Below are 25,677 nucleotides of genomic sequence, written 5' to 3'. Positions count from 1 at the left end.
GCATACATCTCTTTCCCATCTGGCCCAGGATCTGGCACAGGGTTAGCCCCAGTAAAAGGGGTTCAACAGAGAGCCCCAACTAAATGGGATGAAGGAGGAGGCGAAGCCAGAGAAAAGATAAGCCTCATGATGCACTGCTGTATGGCACCCTAGATGACTGTCCCAAGATAAAGGGAAGAAACTCTCTGCCCCAAGAAAATGATGGTAATAAAATTACCATCATTATAGAAAAAAAAAAAAAAAAAAGGAAACAATAGGGAGAGGAAAGTTAGGAGACAGCAGTGTGATCATATTTTAAACATGCATTTGTATACTGGTGGGCCAGTAACTTTATTTGTAGCGTACAAATTAAAAGATTGAATTTTAATTAAAATTAAATTAACTTGAAATCAAGTTTTAATAAATCATACATATATGTGTATATGTATACATTTATATGTATATATTTATATGTATATGCACATACATATTTTTTCTTTGAAGTAGGTGCCTAGCAGCCTAAACCATGGTTCATTCCCACTGACTCCAATGGGATTTAAGCCTGTGTTTAAGAACTGGCTGGAGAGTTTTAAAATGCGCTTACATGCACTGCTGATTCTGGGCATAAACAAGGAGCAAGAGTTGTCTTGGCAGCCTAGATTTCAGAGAGTATCTCCCTGCAGTACACAACGATTCATCCGAAGAAATGTTGCTCCTGAGCAGAAGTAATGAATGAGTTCTGCTGTTTGCGACTTCTTCCGATCACCTACTCTGTATAGACAGGTTCTCTAGACTAATGCCAGAGTTTCTTCTACAGTTCAAAATCTGGACACTGTGTAATCGTTAAGATATTCTATATCCCATTTCAGTGCTCAGCTTCTGTAGGAGACACAGAGCATGCCCACACAGGCAGATGCTGATGGACCTGTACACCTTCGGCCTGTACTCCACGTTAGTGCTGCGCTATAGCTGAATTACTCTAGCTGTCTTCCAGCACTGCCTCAGCACAGGTTGATGGCTCTGAACTGCAGTCAATTCATGTCCTGCCATTTGAGAGTGCAGGCAGGCTGATTTGCTAAGACCCTTAAATTATCTTTTTCACTCCCCAGTTTCAAACCAACTATATTACGGAAGAATTCAAACTGGACAACAAGATTAGAAAGCACTGAAATAAACTCTAGGCAGACTGGTCACTAGAGAGATGTTAAATGTATCTTTAACATGTTCAAGTCCTAAAACTTTAAGAACTAATGAAGTTGCATCAAGAGCCAAACAAGAATCTTGCCACTTCTCTGCGAGTTAAAAGCTCTACTGCAGTAACGCACAGACAGGGAGAGGTACTGAAAAATTCTGAAAGAGTGGTAAGGACAAAGTTAGCCCTGGTAGAAATAGGTCTTTAAGAGGACTAAAATAAGTGGAAATGTTTTTCATGTATTAATAACATCTGGCTTAGTTTCTTTTGCTAACACAAGGCAAAATAAATTGAGGAAATCTGAAAATGGGGGAGAGAGAGAAAGCAGTCCCTCAGAAAAGTCCCATTTAGAGTATGTCCCCATTCAGGGATTCAGCATAATTTTCTCATCCTCCTAAAAGCATACTTTTACCTCTTTTGCCTGCAAAAATGATAGCAGGCTATTTCTTGAGAAACACAAAAAGAAAACTAGAGTAATTGGTCTTTGGCAACTGGTATGCTACACACAATTGTATGGCACTCTGCTACTTCAAAAAGGGCAGCATGTCAGACAGAACAGTGTATTCTCATAGTGGGTGAATATTTTCCAGCCTGCCTCAGGTAACAAAAGCCTTTAAGCTGGTCCTGCAGAGGCCATGAGAAAAAGGCAGTCCTAACACAGGTGCTATGTGCTACTATTGCTTTGCAGAGCCAGCAAAAAGAAAAAGGAAGTCAGGGAAGCTAATCACCTGGGAAATGAATCGTTCAGAGAGCAGTTGATGCTTCACAGTAGCTGGGTCACTCAGGTCCTCACTGTATTTTTCACCAACAATCAAAACGCTGAACTCAATTATCTGCTCAGTTACAGGTCTCACTAGTTTCTCATCCTGCTTCTTAATCTCATTATTGATCTGGAAGGGAAGGAAGAAGAGAGAAAACAAGAAGTGATTTAATGCCTTTTTTTGTTTGTTATTTCCCAAGAAATAAATCCTCATTACTCACCACAGACCAGATTCCTACCTATCCTGGATTTATTCCATGTAAAAAGCATCCCTAGATATGTATATGTACATATGGTTTCCCATCCGTCAACAGCACACTACATTCCTAAGCTTGGGTCCAAACATCTTTCTGATGTGGGCCAGAAACTTCTCCAGCTGCTGCAAACCTGGAGGTTTCTCTGGCTCTTGATGGGGCAGAAAACCTGAAGTCCTCTCCATAAATGCTGTGTGGACAGGAACACCTGAGGGCAATATTGGTGGGTGACACTGATGGTCACAGATACACTTAATGACATGTGAAAACTGTAGTCCAAAGCACAGCATGCTCACTTGAGCCATCAGCATACCTGTTTACCTTGCACTATAACAGAGTGCTCATGAAGCCTCAGGGACAGAGGTGACAACTAAGGAGGCAATCTACTAAGCAAGAACATTTTTTGAGAATTCTTGTATTGCAGATAATTCTATTTCTACTTTCCATTCGCCCATCTTTACTTTAGTGCAAGGCCATCTAGTTGACTTCAGCTACAAACAGAAAACCAGTTGTGTGGGATGTTCATGAGGCAATTTAAAGTGCAACTATGGACATATGAACAGCTCACTTAAGCCCAGTCAGCAGTAGGCTGATTTACCCAAAATTTACTTATTTATCACAAGGCTCCTACTTACTGTTCCACCTGGAAGACAAGTTACCTTTGCCAAGGTCTACATTCAGAACACCCTGTGTTGTTCAGCCTCAGTAAGTGAAGGATCCCCCCCAGCTATACAGCGGGCACTGGGGGATCTGCAGGGACCTCTGCTGAGCTGAAGTGGTAGGCTTCAACCGGTCTACAGTTGCCCAAGAAGCCCTGCAGCAGTGGCTGTGTAATACATCAGGGAAGCATGTGGCTATCATGGCTGCCGTGGGCAGCAGTGAATTCCAAGTTTTAATCTAATTTAAATGACTGAGCAACACAGGAAGAACACTTTCTGCTTAGTTCCCTAGTATTTTACAACCAGCATACTATTCCTTGTGGTATACTGAAAGACATGAGAAAACACAGATCTTGTTTCATGGTTTTATTCTAAAACAAGAAATTGAGATTTGTGGCGGAGGGAAAGGAAGGCTGGCTTAACTTAACTTTAGCCAAATAGCCAAATGTCTTTGGCTATTTACATGCAGTTGCTTTTTCCCCATTAAAAGGAAAAAAAAAGAGCCAACAAAACAGACCTTTTCAGCAAAACTGCAGCCTGTGTTATGTATGGTGCAGGAAATGGAAAAACCTTTCTCCAGAAAGTTTAGCTGCCACCAGTGAGCAACTTTGTTACATAGTTTAGTTAAGTTCTCTTCCCCCCTCCTCCCCATCCCTTTTTTTACTAGGTAACTTTAAGGACCATAATGACTGGTACACTACTTAAAGCTAGTTAGCATTTCAGATATACATACTTGGCAGGCATATATGTGCTACTGCTATATGGCTGTTTGCAATGCCATGTAGTTTCAGTCATTTATCAGTCCCCCAAAAACAAAAGTACAGTCAACATTTTAGTGCAGAAGATGAGCTTTGCTTATTCTTGGTCTTGTAATCTGCAATGCATTTTGGCTGCACAGAGCAATGATGAGGTGTGATGTAACTGTATCGAGTGAAAACACTGTAGCAGCAACAATCTAATTCTGGGTTGGGGTTTTTTTTTTCTGATTTACTGAGTGGTCCTATTCTCTGCTCAGGCAGAAATAACTTCAGGCAGGTCTGTTTCAAAAAAGAATAATGGTGTACATGGGACCAAACCACAAGTGTTCTTGGTACGTAACATAAAGTCAGACCCTGGACTTGAGTCAGAAGCTGTCTGCCTGTTTCATATTCAGTATTTATTCTTGGAAGCACAGTATCAGAGCTTCACAGTCAGCCCTGAAAACTCTAGAAAAAAGTACAGTTTGGCCCAGCTTTGTTTCATGGCCGTACTAGGCTACAGAACAGTGCACAGTTAAACCCAGCACCATAAATCAGCTTCTACTTATATGCAGCATGTGCAACTTTGTAAGCTTCTCAGTAAATCCACTGAGAGTTTCACCTTTACAAGAAAACAAAAGCCAGCTGATTCATACCACTGGTTTGCAAAATTTTCTTCAGTCATGTAGGCCCACGAATACTGCAATTGGATTCTAGAGTTTGGGCTTAAATTTTAATTCAGAGGAGCTGTTTCCTGGAAGCAAATACTTCCCTGGGACCTAAGTGGTGGTCAGCACTTGTGAAAGCCAGCTCACTTTTACAGAGACATTTTAAGTAGTTGATGTAGGGCTTCCCTGTGCCAGGAGTTTCGTTTAAATGTCAAGGTAAGGGTGACTGTAAGATGATAAATAAAAGTTCATCTATGTCAGAAGAAGAGAAGGAGCAGAGAATCAGAAGGAATCTTCAAGGCTATCCAGGCCACCTCTCTGCTGTCCTACAGGATTTTACCACATGGACCCTCGAAACACTACTACAGCAAGTTAAGGTGTATTGTGTTTCCATAGGAATAGTAATGCTCCGCATTCTTGGAGCTCTCAGAAGCCCTAAGCATTCCCTGTCTAGTCCTATGTCACTAGCAAAATCCTCACCTGATAGCTCAATTGATCTGTTCCCTCTCACTGTCGGGGAAGCGGCATTGCAAAGCCTCTGCAAATGAAAAAATACCTACCCAGGAAATTATTTTAAAACTTTCTAAAGTTCATGCCCTGTTTTTATGAAACCTTAATTTGTGTTAATACACTATGCTAACAACACCTTAAGTACTAGGAAATGCAAATGACAACAATATTATTTAGGAAAGGCAATAGAATGCTGAGCCAAATAAAAAAAAAACCACTCACAGTAGTGTCTGCATCTTCGATCTCATGGACAGTACCACCCACAGGAGTCTCTACAGAGATCTCATGAGGGGGAGGAACATTGGCAGCTGCATCTGAGTTTGAAAGAGAGCAGTATTATTTTCTTTGGGGTTTTTTTTCATATACCCATGTACATGTAGATACACACAGAAGCAGTGTAACAGTAAAATTTTTACCAACAGTGAAATTTGATTCGTATTCCCATTATCATGACAGAAACAACACAGGAAACACCTGAGGATCCTGAGGAAAAGTATCAAATGCACTAATCAGAATAAAATGCTAATGTTCTGTCTAAGCACATATATTTTTGGGAGCATGAAGTTAAGTGCAGTAAAAAGTGCTCAGAACTAATTTCTCAAGTAGGATTTTCATGATTCATACAATAACAAAATAATGTCAGCATATAACACGATCTCCAGATCACAAACAGCATTATCTGAGGTGCAAAAATTCACAGCTCTTTCTGAAATCCAAACACCATCGAATTTCTCAATTTTCTGGTAATTCAGAATCAGCTTTGACAGGAGTTAGATGAAAACTGACCTCTCAATGTGGTAACATCAGCATCCGAAGCTGGAGTTGGAGTCCCACTACCACTAAATAAAAATAAAATCAGAAATTGAAGTTGGACATGGTGAGAAAGATTTATTAGTTTTTGATTTATCTGTGATTCTGCTGCCACACCAAAAAGCATGTTTGCAGAAGAAATTTGTCATGGTACTACTTTGCTGGTAACTTCATAAAAATTAGGCTTTGCAATATTTCAGTTATCTTTTGGAACTTAGATATTAGGTCACTTGCATCACACAACACATCATGTGCTTCTCCAGGTTGCTAACCTCCTTATATTCCAACTGACTTGGAGTCCTGCCCAAAAATACATTTTGCCTTCTAGCAGTTCGGTAAAGGAAGCAAATGCGAAGACCAGAGATAAAACACAAAGATAACCTGTAATATTCTTTAAAATGCTCAGTTTTTAAAATACTCTCCAGTGCACTAAAACATCATAACTGTATTGAAATCACTGCAAGAAGATGGTTTCTTTTCATCATGACTTTTACTCTGCTTATTTGGACATCTTCAAAAGGCATCAGTTTCACACACACATAAAACAACTCTAGGCCAAATGTGAAAAAAAGAAACATTTCAGATAAAAATCAGATGAAGACTGTCATCCTGAAGTAAAACTAACAGCTTTGACATGGCTTTTACAGTAAATCCAAGTTCCTTGGGGCCAACTGTGTAAGCCCTGAGCAACTGTCAAGTTACTATGAGTGAAAGACATGCTCCAACAGAAACAAGTTTTTCCTGAATGAAGAAAAAATTATTTTTCAGGTTTGTCATATTTGTAATAAATACAGCCCAATCTGTAAGACTGGAAGTTTAAGTGCTGGAGAGAAACTGAACTTCAGGCTTCAGAAAAATCATTGAAGTTCATTGCATTGAGATACTTCTCTCACTTCTAAAGGAACTCCTTTTATACTGGTGGTCACACTTGTGCTGTAAAATAAGCACTGCAGCAAGGAGTCTTCACTGTAATATAAGCAAGCGCTGATACTGTGTGAGCCATAGTTCCTAGCCTTGCCAGGTTTGATTTTTGTTTCACATAGTAGATTACTGGTCTTGCAGTCTGTCCTCAGGCAAAACTCCACTCAAAGCTGATGGATATTTTGCCTCCTTCAGGACGTATAATCAGTCTCTTGTATCAATCCAAAAATCAAAGGCTTCCAGCACCAGCCAGACAACCAGATCTAAAGTTACATACTAAAGATACCAGGGCACAAGCATGTGATCAAATACATGACAGTTTCACTGAATTAACGTCTCAAACACCGTTTCTCCCCCTGCCTCTCACAGACACATAACACTTGCCAATAAACAGATCTGGAGACAAATCTGATGAATTTTCTATTTAAGTCAAGAATCTTTTCACCCATCCTTTCCCAGGAGGCACAGGCTAGTCCTGCGCATAATGATTAACTATACCAAAATACAGTAAATTCCGGGAACGTTAAACTGACAGGGTGAGATCTACATAACAATTATAAAATATTAACGAAGAATAAAATAGTCTCCAGATGAACAAAGCAGAAAATACTTATTCAAGAGTTTAAACAGCACCTTCATGTATTTTCTTGAACAACTAAAGTCGATGAGCTCTATGCAAGCTTTGAAATGTACAGTTATTTGTGTCTGCTTCCATCTCGTGGACACTGGTACCTGTTTTCAGCCAGCACAGTGCAAGGTAACTCTCTACCAATTCTTTGACAACCCTAGTAAATCCTGGAATGATTTCCAAGACTGGAAAGCCAAGTTTTACTACCAAGCATAATTTAGACAAGATATCCTCTCATTCTGTCTGCCATTGCCATCACACGTATAAAGAGTCACAAGTAACTCATTAAAAAACCATCAATTTCTTTCTGCTAAAAAAAAACCCCACCCAAACAAACCCACATTAAAAGGATTTAGATTTTCTTAAGAATGCTGGTTATATTTTAGAGGGATTTAGTTTCCTTACTTGTTTATCATCTCAGAACTGAAATAAAAACAATTGCTTAATTATTAATTGTTCAGAAGAAATATTTTCCAATTAAATTCACCTAACTCCAAGGATACCTTACTCTTACCAATTTCAATAGGTATTAATTATCTATACCAGTCTCACAAAATCACAGCATCAGTAAATAAAGCATTTCAGTGCATGGTGTTTAATGATGGTATGTTCAGAAGCAAATACGTTTCTACTTTTGGGGAGAGGTGAAACAATCTGAAACAATACTTATTACAAACTGTTTAGTATAACTAATGTCAGAATAAAAACTCAACAAAGGCAGCGATGTGCAGTGAAACAACCCTGCTACAGGATTTGTAATGTTCTATTCAGCTGAGCCTTGTATCAACCCCCTTTTCTCTAGAAGGGGACAATGAGAAACATGACTTGCTGTGGTGGGCTCTGAGCTCAACCTGAGACCCACAGGAGTCGATCCAGCTGCCCACGGGTGGGTGCCTACTATACTTTGAGGGGCCTCCAGGCCCTCCTGACCTCCAGCTGCTGCCCCAGGAGGCACAGGTCACCCACGTCATCCCTGCCAGCCTTCTGCAGATGTGTGCTGTAACTTAGGACATCTCAAAAGGACCTAAATGACTATCTGACCAGCTGAATTGGGCACCCAATTCTGTGGTGAGTTAGTCTCGGCTAAGGGCCAAATGCCCACCCAGCCGCTCCCTCACTCCCACTTCTCTATCAGACAAGGGAGAAAATAAGACAAAAAAGCTTCTGAGTCAAGATAAAGACAGGAAGATCACTTACCAATTACCTCCACAGGCAAAACAGACTCAGCTTGGGGAAAATTAAATTAATTTATTGCCTATTCAAATAGGTTTGGGTAGTGAGAAACAGACAAATGTTAAAATACCACCTATCCTCCACCCTTTCCAGGTTCAGCTTCACTCCTGACTCCTCTACCTGGTGCAGGCTCTGCAGGGGCAGCAGTTCCTTCAGGAAACGTCTACCTGCTCCAGCACGAGTCCTCCCCGGGCTGCAGGGAATACCTGCTCCGCCATGGAGCGCCTCCCCCTCCGCCGCCTTTGACCTTGGTGTTCCCTATGCTGCCATTTCTCGTTCCTTGTGTTCCCTCCTCCTCTCCCTGTGCAGTCGTTTTGCCCTTCCTTACACACGCTTTCCCCGAGGCACCACCGCCATGACTGAGGGGCTCAGCCGTGCCCTGCAGCAGGTCGGCTGGAACCGGCTGGAACCAGCTGTGTCTGGCTTGGGGCAGCCCCGGCTGCTCCTCACAGGGTCCACCCTGCAGCCCCCCGCTGCCAAAATCTGGGCACCCACACCCCGTATAGTTGTGTTTGCCAAGGTACCCACACGATCAATTTTAACTAAGTTGTGTGAGTTTTTAAAGGAAAAATCCTCAAAGTAGACAAGAAAAAACAGAGAGAATGCTATGGTATAAATCACACTTTCAAAAGAGGAGCAGTTTGCATATGGAAAAGCCTAAAATTAGCTTTCTAGAGTGGAGTACTACTTCTAGATTAGATTACTGGTTATAGACTTATCAAAATAAAATTCCCCACGTTTCAAAGGTCCCAGAGGACTGACTCTGTCACTGACCCAGATGAGCAGCAGCTCTCCAACAGGGTGCTTTGGTCAGTAACGTCAACTTAGGCACCAGGTTAGCCACGCGGTGGCAACCACAGGCCAAACTGGCCCACGGGGCAACCGAGAGAGTGCTGAAAACCAAGGTGAGAATAAGGCCGCCATCATTTACAGCGTAGCAAACCCATCACCTTAAGCAGCAGCAGGCCATGCTCTTTGTCAAGGCCGGGTAATATATCCTTACTGGCACTGAGGGGCTTTTAAATACAAGCCCCCAAGAGCTAACCAATTTTCTGACAAAATTCCAGCTCACAGCTAGCTTAAAGTTAAAAGCCAAGGGCTTAAATAACACCTAGTAACACCCTAATCAATCTAACCAAGCAAGACCAGTCAAGTACCAAATATGGTCAAATTAACAATTATCACTTTTTCTCGGGATGATAAAAACACTGTTTTATGAAGCTGTGCTATAATTAATCTCACTTTATGCACAAAGTTGTTTTTTCACTGCTTTACCAGAACAGTGAGGTTTGCTTTCTTTTTGCATCCGTTTCTTTTTGCCTTCTGCTTCCCCTTCAACACTTTAATTTTTCAAATGTCCACTTTATTAATCTCCTAAAAAAGCAGCAATTGTATAGTTACCTCTAAGAAAGTCACTCAAAATGCACATGACAATGCATATACTGATTTGCCTGAACACACTACTCTTCAAGGTAAACACAGCTTCAAATTCTCTTTCAGTCACACCGTTTAAAATATAAGGGATTTTTTTTTTGCCCCAGGATTAATCCAGGGCCCAGGCTTTATTTTTAACTATACCTACACAAGCAAGCCACTCCAGGTGGAGAGACTATATTCCAGCAAGAGCTTATTTGTGAATTTGAGACACATACGTATGAAATGTAATTTCTATTGTCCTACCTGCATGAGTGATGCCCTGGACCACCTTGGCTGAGCAGTAAGCAAAATATAAAAACATATACATATGTATGGAGAGGCAGGAAAGAATATACACAAGCAGATGTCTAAGCAGCAGAACAAACAACACCACACTGTGTTTCCTTGGCAGAAACAACTGGTTTCAGATCACACAGCTCTGTTAGACACCAGGATCCAGGCAGGTATAAGACAAGACCCATAAGGGCCTCACAAGTTGATCTGAAGCAAACAGTGCTTATGGACATCCTATACATATTAATACAGCAAACACAGCTCACAAATACAGCCTATATTCCCCTTTTTCAAACACCACAGTACATACTTCTATGTGACATCAGTCAAGACAGGAAAAGATCTGATAGGTTCCAGTCCACCAAAGCGTATAGAGTCCCATTGACTCATAGGCAACTGTAGAGCCTAAACAAGTTCTTTATGTGCAGCCATACTGTGTCATTAAGGAGAAATACCACTCTGGACCTGTCAAATGGGGCATCGGTGACACCATTTCACCCCCCCCCCATGAAATTTTATAAAGGTATTAGTTACATTTTTTGCTACATTACTCCTCTGCTTTTAACACAAACTCAACTCTGTGGTTGAAGAAGTTAACATCTTCAGATTTGTACTACACGTTCCGGACATCCATCAGTTCATCGATGATTGATGTAATTGTTTATCAATTTGAATGTCCTAAAGTCTAATTTGCTATGTCAAGCATTTATTTTTCTTAAACATTATTATTTCAATGCTCATATTGCACAAAGAAGGGAAAACCATTTTACGGTCTGATTTTCTCCTTTTTAAATATTTTAATCACATGTCTTTGAACTAAGTAAGTATGCGATTTCAGAAGTATTTTTATGCAAGTACAGAATGCAAGACTGAGCCTCGTATTCAGATTTTTTTCATTTTAAATTGTACTTGCATTTATTTTAATTTTCATTTAGGTAGTTCTTGAATTTTGACCTCTTTGGGTTTTAATTAAAGCAGGACAAACCTTTCATATTTGCTACCTGACAGTAGGGAGCACAAAAGAAAATACACAGCTGAAGAGGAACAGTGTGGAACTGTTCACATGGGGTAAAGCTGTGCAGATGCTCAAAAATTTCTGAAACGACCAATATCATTGCCAAGTCCACATGCAGACAGTAAAGGAGCTCAGGTATATTTCTACTTCACCGCACACAGAACTGCTGAACTGTTGAAATGATCCCAGCACAGAAGACAAACTTTTTCTTTCATGAAGCACATTTAGATAAGCAGTACAAAATTTGAGTTGATACATCATCAACCATTGCTGCCACCACTGATGAAATATGGATCCTAAATTTGCCAATGTATTTCAAAGCAGAGAACACAGGAGGTCCAGACATGATTTACTGTGACTAATTTCAGTGAGTCCAGAATCAGCAAGTACCAGTCAGAAAGGACACATGCTTCTATTTCATTTGACATTAATAGCCGCTTCTGAAGAAGTAAAGAAGTAGTGCATTATATTCACCCTTTTCAACTATCCCATACTCCTTATCTTTTCTTCAGTATGTTATTGTGCATACAGCACTCAAGCAAGGCTATGACATAAAAACCCTAGTTTTCTACTGCAGCAATTTTGTGCTACTCCTTTGCCTTTAGTTGATTCTCAAGATCTGGCTTTTGACCCGCCAGGAATTAGACAAAACGACTATCCTATTGTCATGAGACATACTCCAATATTAAGACAGCAACATTCATTATGCAAAATCTCAATGGGCTACTGAATGAAGCAATTATTTCAAGTCTTCAGCTGATGAAGTGCTTCCACTTCCAACTGGGGCAAAACTCTACAATGTCCACTGGGCTGCTCTATACACATCTGGATTATGTCCCATATATTACTTTTCCTTTGAGATTTTCTCCTCAGTGATACTTATTTTAATCCCTCAGTTCCTTAAAAGGACAGGCTAGCTGAGTGTTTAACCTACGTGAATGCATCCACTAGCCTTACAGGAACAAACTTTCATCCTGCTGTTATGCAATTGTCAGTAATGCTGGATTGGGAGTTATTCTGGGAAGTAAATTACACAAGTACAAGCCACTTTTCTGTAGGCTACAGAAAAACTATCCTAGCATTTAACTAGCTGAAACCAGCTCTTTCCATCTAGATAGAGACACAGTATTGACATCTAGGTAGGATTATATGAGATGTATTAAATTATTTAAGTCACAGCTTCAATTCTATAGCTGTTTATAGCTTTTAGCATAGTTTTGCTTTAATCTAGTTAGTGTAGTTAAAATGACCAACAGATATCAAGGGCCTGTCTTCTGTTCCAGATCAGCCCCAAATTAGAACTCATTTCACAGAAACAATTGTTTCATAGCAAAAAAGGACTGGTCAAAGCTTATAAAAAGAAAATACTCTTCTAAAGTTTCTTGTGCCTGGGCTATGTTCTAGGAAACGAACCTACTGCAAAATTTCCTATGTTCTTATCAGTGGGAAAAGAGACTGAGAAATACGCCTAGTGCTAGCCCTCCAAACTGAAATGACTGCTTCTGCACATTCATCAGAGAAAATGGGGTTCACCAGAGGATAAGTCAGAGCATCCATGCTAGACCCCTGCTTCAAGGCATCCTCTGGAGAAGCCTGTCCTTCCCTGGCAATATGGAAGCTTCACCTGAACATCTCCTCTAGATACCCAAAGCTAGTGCTTTAGGATAGTCCTGCCATCCCTTGAGACATGAGACCAGGACAATTCCCAGTTCTGACACAGATGGCACACCTAGGTGGCAAGACAGCCACATTCAAATCACAGCATTGCCCTGCACTGGCCCAACCTCTCTCTGCACATGTGGGTCAGCAGGCAACGACAGAACTGCCCGGGAAATGGCAGAACCGCACTCACATCTCCTCCTGTGCAGGAGGGACTTGACACTGGATTTCCCACACTGTGCCTTAGGGACTGGGGGTGATCCTGGGTTGGGTACTTACTCTGTCTTCTTACAGAACATTTTAAAAAGGTCTTTATTTTATTCAGATGTGTACTGGGAGGTCTAGTATATTCTTGCAGGTAATAATAATGTTGGCTGTTGGCAACACTGAGATGGCTCACTCACTGCTTTTGATGGAAGACGTCTGAAGTTAGATGAGACATCTACCCGTGACAGCCAATCATGGCTTTGTTTTTATATGACTTTGGCTTACAAAGTTCACATCATAAACCGTGAATGCTCTATGATGTCCAGAACCCTCTTAGAATAAGTTTGAGTTTTTTTAGTATTGCCAAAATAATTTATATTAATTTCTTCCTGATGCTCCGCTACACAAACCAAATCTACCTGTTTCTGTCTCACTGCTTCAGTCCTGTATCACTCTCTTCATGCTATAAAACACTATCACATCCAAGCACAAGACAAACAACTTTTAGAGGTAAAGATATAGTAAAACCAAAGTTTAAACTGATGGTGAAAACAAAGATCCCATCCTAAAGCTATGAACAATCTGAAGTAACATATACTGGGATAAAAGTGGTGTATTTCTGAGAGAGATGCAATACAGCCCCGCAGTGAATTGAGTTGGGTAAAGTTTGGCAATTGTCTACTGGAGCCCTTTAATGCCTGTCACAAAGCACTTGATAAGATTACTTTTGTACAACGTTAATCACTCTGATCCAACTTTCAATCAAATGTTGGGCTTTTTGCATTGTTAGGTTGTTTAGCACAGTGCACGCAGTGACTCTAGATTAATTAGTGTTAACTCTAATTCCTTTCATATATCTCTACATTTACTAGATTTTCTGAATGATCACATAGAGGGATACAGTAGGTATGCTTTCAAACTCAAACTTCTTCAGAAAGATGAATTTTTCAGAGTCTGCATCATTCAAACTGAGATAACTATCACTGAATTTACATCTTCTGATAAGGTGTGGTTCCCGTTCACATTAAAAGTCAGTCTAGAGAACGACTGATGCTAATGAGAAAGAATCAGACCCACAAAGTTTACAAGGGCAAGTTTTTGGTTTTTTTTTTTTTAATGTATTTTCTCTTTGAAAGGAAAAGCATATAAAAGTTTGGTCAATGTTGCATTCTCAACAGAGAAAGTTCTGAACAGGCGTATGCTACCCAGTTGACCTGGAGGCTTCGGGGATTGCTCGTCAGAGGAGCATTCAGCTCAACAGGACAGAGAGAAACCAATCTCTTAGGAATCACTTTTGCCCTTATCATCTCATGTTATTAATTTTAATATATAATGTTGTGGTTATGAAATCATTATGAGGAGATACCTAATTTAGGAAGTTGAGGGTTTTTTTTAAAGTCTGTTAAGTGATTACTCTTCCCCATAAATTAATTACTCATATTTATCACAGCTTTATGTGGCCTGTAAAGCAGGCAATTGAACCTGCCAATTTTTCAGATGAGTTCAGCACTAGGTTGTTTGGGTTTGAATTGCTCTAAAAATAACAGCTTAGATTAAGTTCCAAGTAGGAATGGAGTAATAATAATTTGAACTGGTTTTTCCTTCCAGTTCAAAAAAGACATGAAAATAACAGGTCAAGTCCAGGTTTGCTTTGGTAAAAAGAAGCCACAATTCAGACTAGTTTTCATTTTTATTGCCTTGTTAAAAGTGTGAGGAGCCCAAGCAGTCAATTCCCTTGTAACTGTTTTTAGAGCATATCTCTCAAAAGTTTTCTTAAAAAGCATTTCAAAAACATTCCACTTTTTTGCTTTTTGTAATGATGACGAGGACTAACTTAAAGCCTTTGGGAAAGGCTCCCTGGATAACCGGAACACTAACACAAGTAACTATGGACACATCTCTTTCCCAAAATAGATTTCCCCCACTAAACCTCTTCAGGTAAATAGCCTGCATCTGTGCCTGACGGCCAACAAGGTGATGACATTCTTAAGCAAAAGTACAAGCCCCAGATTGGCTGAGATATTTTGAGCGTGCCAAGCATGCCATGACAGAGGTTCACATGCAAGAACCACACTCTTCTATATGCCCTTTTGCACAAAAGTGAATTTCGTTCATCTTCAGTGCACAAATCAACTCCAGCAGCAGCAAGAACTGGAGAAAGGACCGATCAGGAGCCTTTAAAAAGGGAAAACTACTTACCCACATGACCAATCAGTGCAGGAGCTGACAAGAAGAAGAGAGAAAAGGTTACAAAATGTCAAAACTCAGCCCTGCTGTTATCCCCAGAGAGAATAAAATGCAAGGCAAACACAGATACTCACCTGCCCATTGCTTCCTTTGTATAGGACAGTTTCTAGAAAACAAACAAACAAGCAAATCCTAAGTATATTTGAGTATCATAAGATGAAAGGAATTGAAATGCATTTTATACCTCTTTGTTTCCTCCCCATACCAAAATAATTCTCTTTTCTTTGTTCCATGCTCATTTGTTAAGTTCAAAATTTATTAACAAAGTCCCTGCTGAAAAGAAAATGTATCCTACATTTCCAAAACACAACTGAAACTCAACAACAGACACTGTAAAGAGCACTAGGTTTGTCAGAAGATGCTCTGCATTTCTGCATTTTTCCTGCATTGTTCTGCAGGAACAATGTTCTCTCACCTTAGAGGAGGCTAGCAATAAGATCCTTTTAAGCAAGATGTCTTAAGAAATACAATATTACTTCTGCTACTTGTACGTAGATTTAAAACCATCTTTTTGAAAGTACAATTACAGCTTACAGTAACATAGTAGGATTAGTCTAATGACTTTGTTTATGGTTATATGAGTGACAGGGATGACTTTTTCATATAGTGGTGTATAAAAATTAAGGCAGGGCTACACAGTTCACAATTTTTCATCAAAATTCTTGCAGTATTAGTGCCCTTGGTACTAGAGAGGAAACACGGGAGTTTGCGAGGAACCCCACAAGAAGTGGAGGAGATCCTGAGCTGTATCCTGCTGCTGTACCAATATGAACAGAATATAAAATACTTATAGAAGATTATTGTCCAGCCACAAAATTTCTGTTTCTCTCTTGTTTGGGGGGAAAAGAGATTGTTTGGTGGTTTGTTTATCAGGCTGGCTTTCTTTACATAATCAATGCAGATGTATTTTTCAATAAAAACTCAACCCAAAGTGGATCAATTAAAATATCTACTTTGAAGTTAAACTGCAATAACCTTAGCACATACTATTTCCACTTTGAAAACTTCTCTGCAGAACATCCATATATATTTATTGACCTAAGGACTGTCACTCTAAGCTATCCTGGTGACTCTTTTTGTAAAGAGGGGGTGAAAAGGCAAAAGAGACTTTTTGAGCCGGTTAGCCTGCTCACTCTCTTCACTTGTGTTTCTAAGGAAGTCTAGAAGTTCAGTCTTTATTGATTTGGAGCCACGTCAATAACTACCTTTCTCTTCTTTCCAGGAGACAGTAAGTGTGATCACAGTCAGAATGGCAGGCAGCCTGGATATCAGCCTGAGGAGGGCTTGCCAAAATACTAATTTCAGTCAATTTGCTTTTCAGCATGTCCTTTGGCCAACCTTTATTATACAAGTCCATTAAATGAAGTATTTGGAGATACTTTAGTATGAAAAACTAAGACATGGCGAGACCAGTTTTAAGTGACAAACACAAACTAGCAAGACTAGGTAGTCTACAGTGAAAAGTCGAACTCAGGGCCACTAAAACTGTACTAGACTTTGGGTATTTTTTTTAAGGGGCCATTACGCTGCTCTATACAGTGCTTGTACTCAGCTTTAGTGTGCTGGGATCTGCAAGGAATAGAGAGACTGATTCCCTCTCTACAAGCTTCTGGAAGGTTATATATTAGTAGCCCGTATAGTAAAAGGTGTTTGTTCATTAGTAAAAGAGACTTTCTTCCGTGCTCAGTCAGTCAGGGCAGTTTGTAGGTGCTTTTAAAACCAAACGCAGTTATCTGGGGCCCCACACATCTTTTTAATACCACCTGGTAGTCTGTACGCAGCAGCTTTAGTCACTGGTCCACAAAGGCCATTGACAGCAGAGGTCAGTAGAGCCCTGTTCATTTCCTACAGCAAGGAAACAGAGATGCCCCAGTGAGGGGTGCCTTGGCCAAAGCTTGGCCAAAGCAGGGCAGCCTGAGGAGCTGGTAGCACCCAGCTTTCCTGAGCCTGGGTCCCAGGACTTAACCAATATGTCTTGTTATTTCCAAGTCTTCTATTCAATAAATTATAAGAAGAACTTATAAGAACCAACCTAAAATGCCAAATTATTATTTTAATGGCCAAGGCCTAGAATAACAAACATGACACACTGTCTCCACATCTACATTTAAAAAAAAAGCATCAAATTACCAAGTTCGCATCTGGTTTTGTAGTAAACTAGCAAAGCCTAATACTGTATGATTGGCTTTGAATGACAACCTCTGCATAGGGCAGCTGGACTATTCCTTCATTCACCTAGTTCAGGACAGAATAGTCTCTCTTCATTGCAAATCATATCTTTTGTGAAATAAAATAGCTTTAAAGGATTACATGCTTTAAATGACTGTTTAAATGACCTGACTTTTCACCATGCTTTCTCAGATAAAACCTCCCACTGGATTCAATAGCAGCTTTGAGAAATAATGGTAAAGATTGTCATCCCTACATTTGGTTGCTACAAAATGCCGTGAAGCTATTGCAACAACAACAAAAAGCATGAACTGTAAATACAAATGAGTTGATAAAAGAATTATCAGTCATCCATTAAAACCCACATGCCAATGCAAAGCTTGCGCAGAGATTATTATCATCTTGCAGCTTTACATCACAGGTAAAATCTTAGGTTTTACAGTAAATTCAAAAGGAAAGTATGATCTCAATACCCAGTCTTCTGTTTCTTACAGTCTACAGAGGGCTGAAAAAACAGATTCACACACTTTGGATCAGTCCTACAGACTGAAATATAAGACTTGTTTTTTAATAGTATTAAATGGTTTGTTTTTTCTTCAACTGAGGGTGTGAAAATGAAGCATCCCCCTATTGCTAAGCTGGCATGGTCTGCAATAGTTTGTAGTGTGATTGCCTTCCTCTCTCTTAAATGTCTAATTTGCATTCCAGTCTGGGGTGGGGGCAAGCACTGACATATTTGAGTTTCCTGGCAAACAGACACCTTTTCCCCCTAATTAGAAGCCAAGGGCTCTAGAGTTCTAATATTGGCTTTGTTTCTCATTTAGTACAGAACAGCCTTTGCCAAATCACCTCACCTCTCTGGCTCAGTTCCTCCGTTAACGAGACGGGGTTATAAACATACCTACCACACAAGGATCTGCAAGGATTAACATCTTTACCCTTTGAATACTTGAAGTGATCTATAAATAGTTCTACATAGCAGCAGCAGCCACACCAAAGCTCAAGGGAATGGCTTTTACTCAGTGAAGCTACCTCTAGCAGATGCTTTGTATAAAATTAGTTCTCTTGAAGCAAGACCTTCATAACATTATTATACCAATTCTTCTAAAGCTGGGAGCCGAGTTTTGTGTCAGTTGCACTAGCACTTGCCTTTCTCAACAGACCACAGTTAGTTTTATATAATGCAAAATTATCACGAATTAATACGAGTCCATAGCATTAAATACAGGCTACCACAATACCACAAATCACATACAGTACTGACTGGATGGATGAGCTTCTGTCAACTCATGAACTTTCAGAAAAGCAATTATACGGGATAGTCTTGTCTGATCCTGAGACACGATCATTATGCACAGAAGACAAAATATCTTGGAGATAATTCCAGGCAGGAGAAAAAGGTGGAGGAAATGTCAAGGAGATCTTTAATAATCTCATATTAGTTTAATCCCATCTGTGTAGGACTGTACCAAGCACATTTGATTTAACCCATCTGTACACATCATTTCCAACAGGAAAGTCATACCAAGAAACGATTCTGTCTTTTCCCATCCTGATTCCCCACCATGGTATGGAGCAGAACCATGGTCTCACAGAGGCAAGGCCAAAGCACTGGGGGAAATTCAAGGAAATGGATGACAATGTCCAGAACTGAAGGAGGGAAAGGCCAGGATGGAGAGCAGTGCTCTGAGGCACAGCCCTGACAGATAAGGTGAAAATACGGTCTACAGTGAGTAAGACGAGAGATAGCAGGGAATGCTTAGTGGAACAGAAATTGTTTCAACCATGTTCAACTTGAAATGAAGGCTAAAGATCCATGGAAAGGTGTCAGAAACAAGCTAAGTGTCCAGTCTGTCCAGGAGGAATTGGCTCCACAGCAGAGATGAATTCTCAACATAGAAGTGATTCTTCAGTGTGTGTTAGTGCTATCTAGAAACGAGGTGCAAAACAGGGAAAACAAGGAAGAACTACACATTTGTAAAGAAAGGAGCTGATGAGACAGGGATGATGAGGATGAAGCATCAGTTCTGAGCTCTGCCTGGAAAGAGATGAGCACAGGCTTCATGGCTGACAGTTTCTGTGCTGTGCCAGGTGTCAAAGAAAGACTGAAAAGGAAGATTTAGGCTGGAACTGGAGGAGAGTGAACAGAGGGAATTAACACAGAAAGAGCTTAAGAGATGAAAGGGAGATGAGACAAGATTTGGAGAAGCAATTGGAGCTAATGAATCTATTTGCATATATATGGTAAAGGTTTGGGTTTTTTTCTTTTTAGGTTCGAGGAAGCTGAAACTTGCAATACAAAAAGAAAGAGCCAAAGTCAATAGGAGACTAGTAAGTGTGGGCATAAGAAAGGGGGTGCAGGAAATCTGATACAAAGGCTCAAAGGAGGGCAACAGAAGAAATTTTTTTTGCATCCATAAGAGGTAATGGGGGTGTGAAAGAGCAGATGGAGATCTGCTTGTTTTCAGATTCAGAAGAAACTGGAGATATTCTATGCAAAGAAAAAAATGTTAAGGTATCTAAGTCAGCAATCAAAGATACTGGAAACTGTGATTAGGACATTTGATTAAACAGAGAAAGACAATGGTTAGCAAGGAAGATCACAGAACAGGAAGAGGAGAGACAGCAAAAGAGGTCTTTCTGTTTCAGGAACTTTAGGGAGACAAAATCGTCTACTTCGTGAGGTGGTCAGAAACTACAGCACCCAGAGTAAGTGGTTACAAATGACTCACATCATTAGGGTACTACATCCCACCTTTGAACACTGCTCAGAATTCAGACAAAACAATGTATTTTACATTGCTAAATGTCCAGTTCAGCATGCTAAGGAGGTGTTTTGTTATGCTGCCCATTAAGGCATCCTAAGGCAGGGTTGCCTTCTGCCCCTTTTATCCTAATCTCTGTTGCTGAGCAGTTAGTCTGTGCTCCAAACACACCAATACAGATAGAGCTGTTGATGGGCTGAAAAGTCAATACTAAACAAAAGTAAAAATGGCCCCAAATTAACTGACCAAAAGAACAATGACAAAGTCGGTGGGCCTCTGCTTACTTTAAGAACTTTGATGAACAGAAGGGTCACAAGAATTATCTCAGCCCACCATGACTTAATGGGATGTGTGGCAGTTAAACAGGTAAGTATGACCATCAGTACTTTAGGTTCTCTCCATCCATCAAGGAATATTATCAGACCTATTTCAAGATATCCACTGAACTCATAATTCATACAGCTCTTCGTGGTGGCAGGTACTGCTGAGCTATGCTTTGTCACCACATGGGTAGAAGCTCTATGCAGACAGAAACCAGGGTTAAGCAGCAGGCATGGCCCTGACTTGTGTCTCTTGCTCCAGCAGGAAGCTACCTCCTCACCGTTATCTACATTTCCCCTGTTTGCTTAGGTCTTTTCTCTCTTTCGGAAATAAAGATTCCAAGACTGCCACAAATAACAAATGGCCAAAGACTGGGGAGTCATGGAGTTCAGAGATCCTCACATGCCAGCAGAAACTTGGCAGCTACACAGCAATACCGGATGTATTCTACATCTTGATTGTCACTTTTTTATTCCTCTAGCCTATAGACACAGCAGTCTGTCTACTTGTTTTGCTGAATAAAATATATTCTGTTTGATGGAGACATCAGTGTGGGTTAGGTTTAGAGCACACTGGCAATCAAAAGGGTATTAAACAAGAGGCTGTAAAATTGCTCAAGGTAATCACCCAAGAAAATCACCACAACTTTTTTTCTTCCCCATAGCCAAAGCCACCTTCAAAACGTCAGCATGTGCTATAGCTAAATGTTGTAATACAGTTTCTATTACAAAACAGCAGAAGTCCTATGTTCAACATGCACATGTGTCCTATTCCTTTGTTCTCTGTTATATGATGTCAGGCTAATGAAAAAAAAAGGAAAGTAAAAAAGAATTTATAAACATGAATCAGTAAAGATTTTTTTTATTATTATTCCCTAGGAAGGAAGTGTATTTTTTTTTCTCCTCTTCTAATCACTCACAGTACATTTATGGATTATATTCATAACAAGACCTGACATTGTTTCTTGTTATATGAGCATATATACTACTAGTCAATGTGAAATCACCTGAGGCTCCATAAAAAAAGTGTAAGCAATCAAGGTATCTGCAAGGTAACTATAAGGTAAAAGGTACTCATCAGTATCTTTCAACAGAAGCTGAATGTTTACAGTGTATTCTGCACATTGTGTTTTTCAGTTTTGTTTTTGTTTGTTTTAAAGAACCACAGACTATATAAGGATGTGCTTGACTTTACATCTACCTTTTTAAACCTCTTGAAAATATGTTTGTTCTTACTACCACTCCACATTTTTCACACCTTCAGTTCTTTTAACTTTGTTCCTTCACAGACATTCAGTGCAGCATCTTCTGATGCAATTTGTACAAAATGTTGCTTGCAGGACAGCAGGTGTCAAAACAGTTCAACCACCTACTCCAGAACTGCTCCATTATTTCTGTAATTTATAAAGTAAAAAAATGTGCCCAGCAGCTCTGTGGGTATCTTACGAAGAATATCATATACCAGCTGTAAATGCTCCTGTGAACAGCACAAATTGTGCTGGTTTGGCAGCAGTGCTTCAATCTCATAGCAAGAAGTACAAGGCTCCTGGGAAATCAATAGTTACTTTTGCTTGTGTTTCTCCCCTCTTGAGTTTTTCAAAAATTTTCTCGTGCCAGTGTGAACACAGCCACAGTCACAGGGGCAAGTTTCAGCAATATCAGATTTCTAGACACACAGGTCCCAAAGTGTAGAACAACTGCATGAACAGGATCAATGAGGACATTCTACGTAATACAGAGTTATACTCCCCCTGAAATACAGCTACACAGTAAGGAACACAAGCAGAGTTAATTTATATGAAGGAAGGTTTATATGAAGAAATATACTGCAAGCAAAACTTCCCTTTGGACTAGAATTACCTTCTCCTTTTCCATTTCTGCCAAGATTGGAAGAGAGATGAAGGGATAACATAATGCCACACTTTGTAAATCTACTTAATATCCAAAGAAATAAGTTAGGCTAGTATTCTTCCTCTGTAAAGTACTTTCATGTAACATGATCACACAAAGTAAAATGAAAGAATTTTGGGGGAAAAAAAAACCACAAAAACTTAAAATCATTTTTTTATGGTTGGCATAAATCTGTTCAACTGGTCCTTCTGAAAATCTGGCAGGTGATTTGCTTTAAGAATCTAGTGAAAACTTAGTATTATATATTACTCTATAACATACATATATATATACACACGTGCAGGCAATCACACAGAGGCAGGCCTCGATTCTCCAAGACAACGTATGGCACAAAGCTTGCTTATTACAGAGCAGCAAAAGCATTGTCTTCTGAGGCACACCTCCCATACCAGTAGAAGCCATCTGATGGCTAAAGAACAAATTCCAGCTATGTATGCCTTCACCTCCAAATTAGTCAAGTCTTTCTGACAGATTATTAGAGACTAAATAATATTTTTCCTAAAGAAAAACATATGAGAGCTGGGACCAGAGCTGGTCTAAGCTCCATCTGATATCCAGTAAGAATGTTAGTCAAAAGCAAGAGAAATCGAATTTGTCTTTACATGAACTTAAGCAATACTGGAGCAGACATTACAACATCTGTAGGTGTTTGACAGTGATTACCAGGGATTAGAGGAAAGGGTAAGAACCAGGAAGGAAGGCTAATGAAGTGTCATTTAATTACACTGCTCAAAGCAAAAACTCCATATTACAACAAAAGTAGCATGAAAGCAATCATTTTGCTGAATTATTGTTTATTGAGAGCAAACCCCTCGGATTTATTTTGCCTAATTTTCAGATATGCTGAACTCCTTTTGAGAGAGAGAGGGAAAATCCATGGCATGCAGCATTTCTAAAAATTGAATTTCTTGTTGCTACCTACCAAAAAGTAATACAGAAAGACACTCTAGAATAAGACTGCTAGAAACTGCCAACATGCACAATACAAGAGGTGGCAGATCAATGCTAATGCAGTAATAGCCAATATATACCAGAAGAAAAGCCGAAATACTTTGATCAGCTGCAGGGTCTAAACTAAACTCTTGAAATTAACCACAGATGATTCACAGACACTGGAGACCAGAGGAAAACTAGAAACAAGTGGTATTTAATGAGGCAGGTAATGACCAGACAAAGAACTACCAACAAACACAAGACATGTAACAGCCAGACAAAGAACTACTGCCAGCTGCTTTTCTACAGTGCCAGGCAGAAGTGAGTCTTCCTTTTAAGCAATTGAGAGTGTGGACTATTCACGTGTATCATGCATGCACACTACAGAGTACTGTACACGCTGTGAAATGATGGCAGCCTTCTGGTGAGAAGTGCTCAGCACTTTATAGATCAAACCTAAGGAATGAAAAAAAAGTATATATGGCAAGAGCTGACCATGAACAAATGAATGAACATGGTGTAATGAGAGGAAAAAAAAAAAAATCCCACAAGTAAGGGAAAGGCTTAGCCATGCAACTTGGTCAGCTTAGTTGGTGCAAGTGGAAAGAACAAGAGGGTAGGACACAGTGCGTCAGAAAGTGCGCAGGCCGAGCCCCAGCTCTTACCACCACATTAGACTGGAGCAAGCAACTAGCAGGAGGAAAGATGTTCTTAGAAGCAGAGTCATAACCACTGCATGTGTTTGGACTTGATGTACTTAGAGCTGCTTTAAAGAGGTTTCGCACTCTGACAAGCATTTTGTGCATGAGCACATATGAGAGAGTGAGTCAGTACTAGTTAGCAATTAAAACCACACTCTGACCTATGTATTAAAAAATACACCATAAGACCTTCTGAAGCTGGCTAACTGGGGGATGGGATAGAGTGCTCTTGCCTTCAGTCTTTGGTTCAAATTTAAATTGAGTTCAGGCTTTATTTCAAAAGAACTCGCCTGAGAGATTCATGACATTTTACATGGAGCACAGTGGTGACAGCATTCAATCCCCCTTAACACAGACTATTCTCCCATCAAATCAGCCCAACAAGCGTCACCTTTCACCAGCTGTGCTGAAAATAAATAGAAGGATGAACAGTCTTTGTCCAGACTACTGCAATGCTGAAGGGCATATATCCATTCATAGGAGAAAGAAAACCTTAATTACACATAAACCATCTGAATAAACCATCAAACAGAGCACTTGATCTGACTCCACTGTAATGCTGAAGGGCCATACCCAAAAAGGTAAAGCAGCAGTGGGAAGTTAGAAGCATCATCCTGCTTCCAAGAATCATCTTGATTTCTTTTAATAAGCTCCCACTATAGATCATCTCACTGCCAGAATCTTACATTAAGCAATAATACATTCACTGTGCACATAAAAAGTTCACAAGAATTTTGTCTCCACCTTTTTACAAAGTCTTCTAAGGACAACAGTACCATCAGACATCATAAAGGCAAACTTCGGCTAGCATCTACCTGTGAAGACTAACCTGCAGGCTCAGAAAAAAGCCCCTCTCTCCATTATTCACAACAGTTTTGATACTCACATTCCCTAGTGCACATTACTAGCATAGGAGCCCATAAAAAAGCAGAAAGGAAAAATGTCAGCACATCCATACTAACGGAACATTACTTATTCTATGGGATCATACATTTAAGACTTATCAAAAGTTTCATAAAACTACTCATCCATTAGCTCGCAAAAATAGAAGACATTGTAATCTTAAAAAAGATCCATAAACCACCATACATTTTAAGACAGCCTTTTATCCAGAGAATTAAGATATCTACTGTGTCTTAGATGTGTACAAAGTTAAGCACTTAATTTTAAAATTCAAACTCCTGAAAAGACATCTTCATATTTCATTTGAGATAGGCTTCTTTAGTTTAGCTTAATGCTCCTTTTGTTTGCTATAAGCTAAAATAAGCTTGCTTCAACTGAAATAATAGAAAATATACCAAGATATTAAGCATTTTTTTATTAAATTGTTTTACACTCTTACTCTGATTTTAACCTCTGCAAATCCCCATGGTGACAATGTTATCAATTGCCTTCATAGGACACCAAAGCTTTTTATATTTATAGCCACACTCATTTCAGTCAGGCTGCAGTGTACAGACATCACAAACCTACAGCGACATAAAACATCTAACAGGTAATTTTGCCATACATCTTGGTAGCATCAGAAATACAGCTCAGAACTTCCTGCTTCAAAGTGCCATTTGGACTGAAGGGATCTCCATGTGCAGTTCAGAGCAGGAAGGCTGTTACATGCCACAGGGGGCAATGTGCCACAGCCTGCCTCATGCCATGCTGCCTTTTCAGACAAGGGGTCTAGACATCATCTAC

At 39.8% G+C, this 25,677-nt stretch overlaps 1 protein-coding gene across 5 annotated transcripts in view; it reads right to left on the bottom strand.

Annotated features, from left to right (window-relative positions):
• IMPG2 (interphotoreceptor matrix proteoglycan 2) overlaps positions 1-25,677 on the bottom strand; it is a 61,922-nt gene that overhangs the window by 21,129 nt on the left and 15,116 nt on the right. For 4 of the 5 annotated variants that reach the window (XR_011325102.1, XM_069785606.1, XM_069785607.1 and 1 more), the window contains exons 4-9: positions 15,264-15,295; positions 15,142-15,165; positions 10,032-10,061; positions 5,546-5,598; positions 4,982-5,073; positions 1,900-2,061 (exon numbers count right to left, since the gene is read on the bottom strand). Coding sequence is in view for 4 of the 5 variants with exons in the window: in XM_069785606.1 (XP_069641707.1) it covers positions 1,900-2,061; positions 4,982-5,073; positions 5,546-5,598; positions 10,032-10,061; positions 15,142-15,165; positions 15,264-15,295 (393 nt within the window). In the remaining variant the exon portion in view is untranslated. The remainder of the gene's footprint in view (positions 1-1,899; positions 2,062-4,981; positions 5,074-5,545; positions 5,599-10,031; positions 10,062-15,141; positions 15,166-15,263; positions 15,296-25,677) is intronic. The other variant, XM_069785608.1, reaches the window with a different exon arrangement.

This window comes from Haliaeetus albicilla, chromosome 6 (genome assembly GCF_947461875.1).
Source record: "Haliaeetus albicilla chromosome 6, bHalAlb1.1, whole genome shotgun sequence".
Lineage (NCBI taxonomy): Eukaryota > Metazoa > Chordata > Aves > Accipitriformes > Accipitridae > Haliaeetus > Haliaeetus albicilla.
The sequence above is the reverse complement of the archived record's forward strand: the minus strand, read 5'-3'. Positions and strand labels throughout refer to the sequence as shown.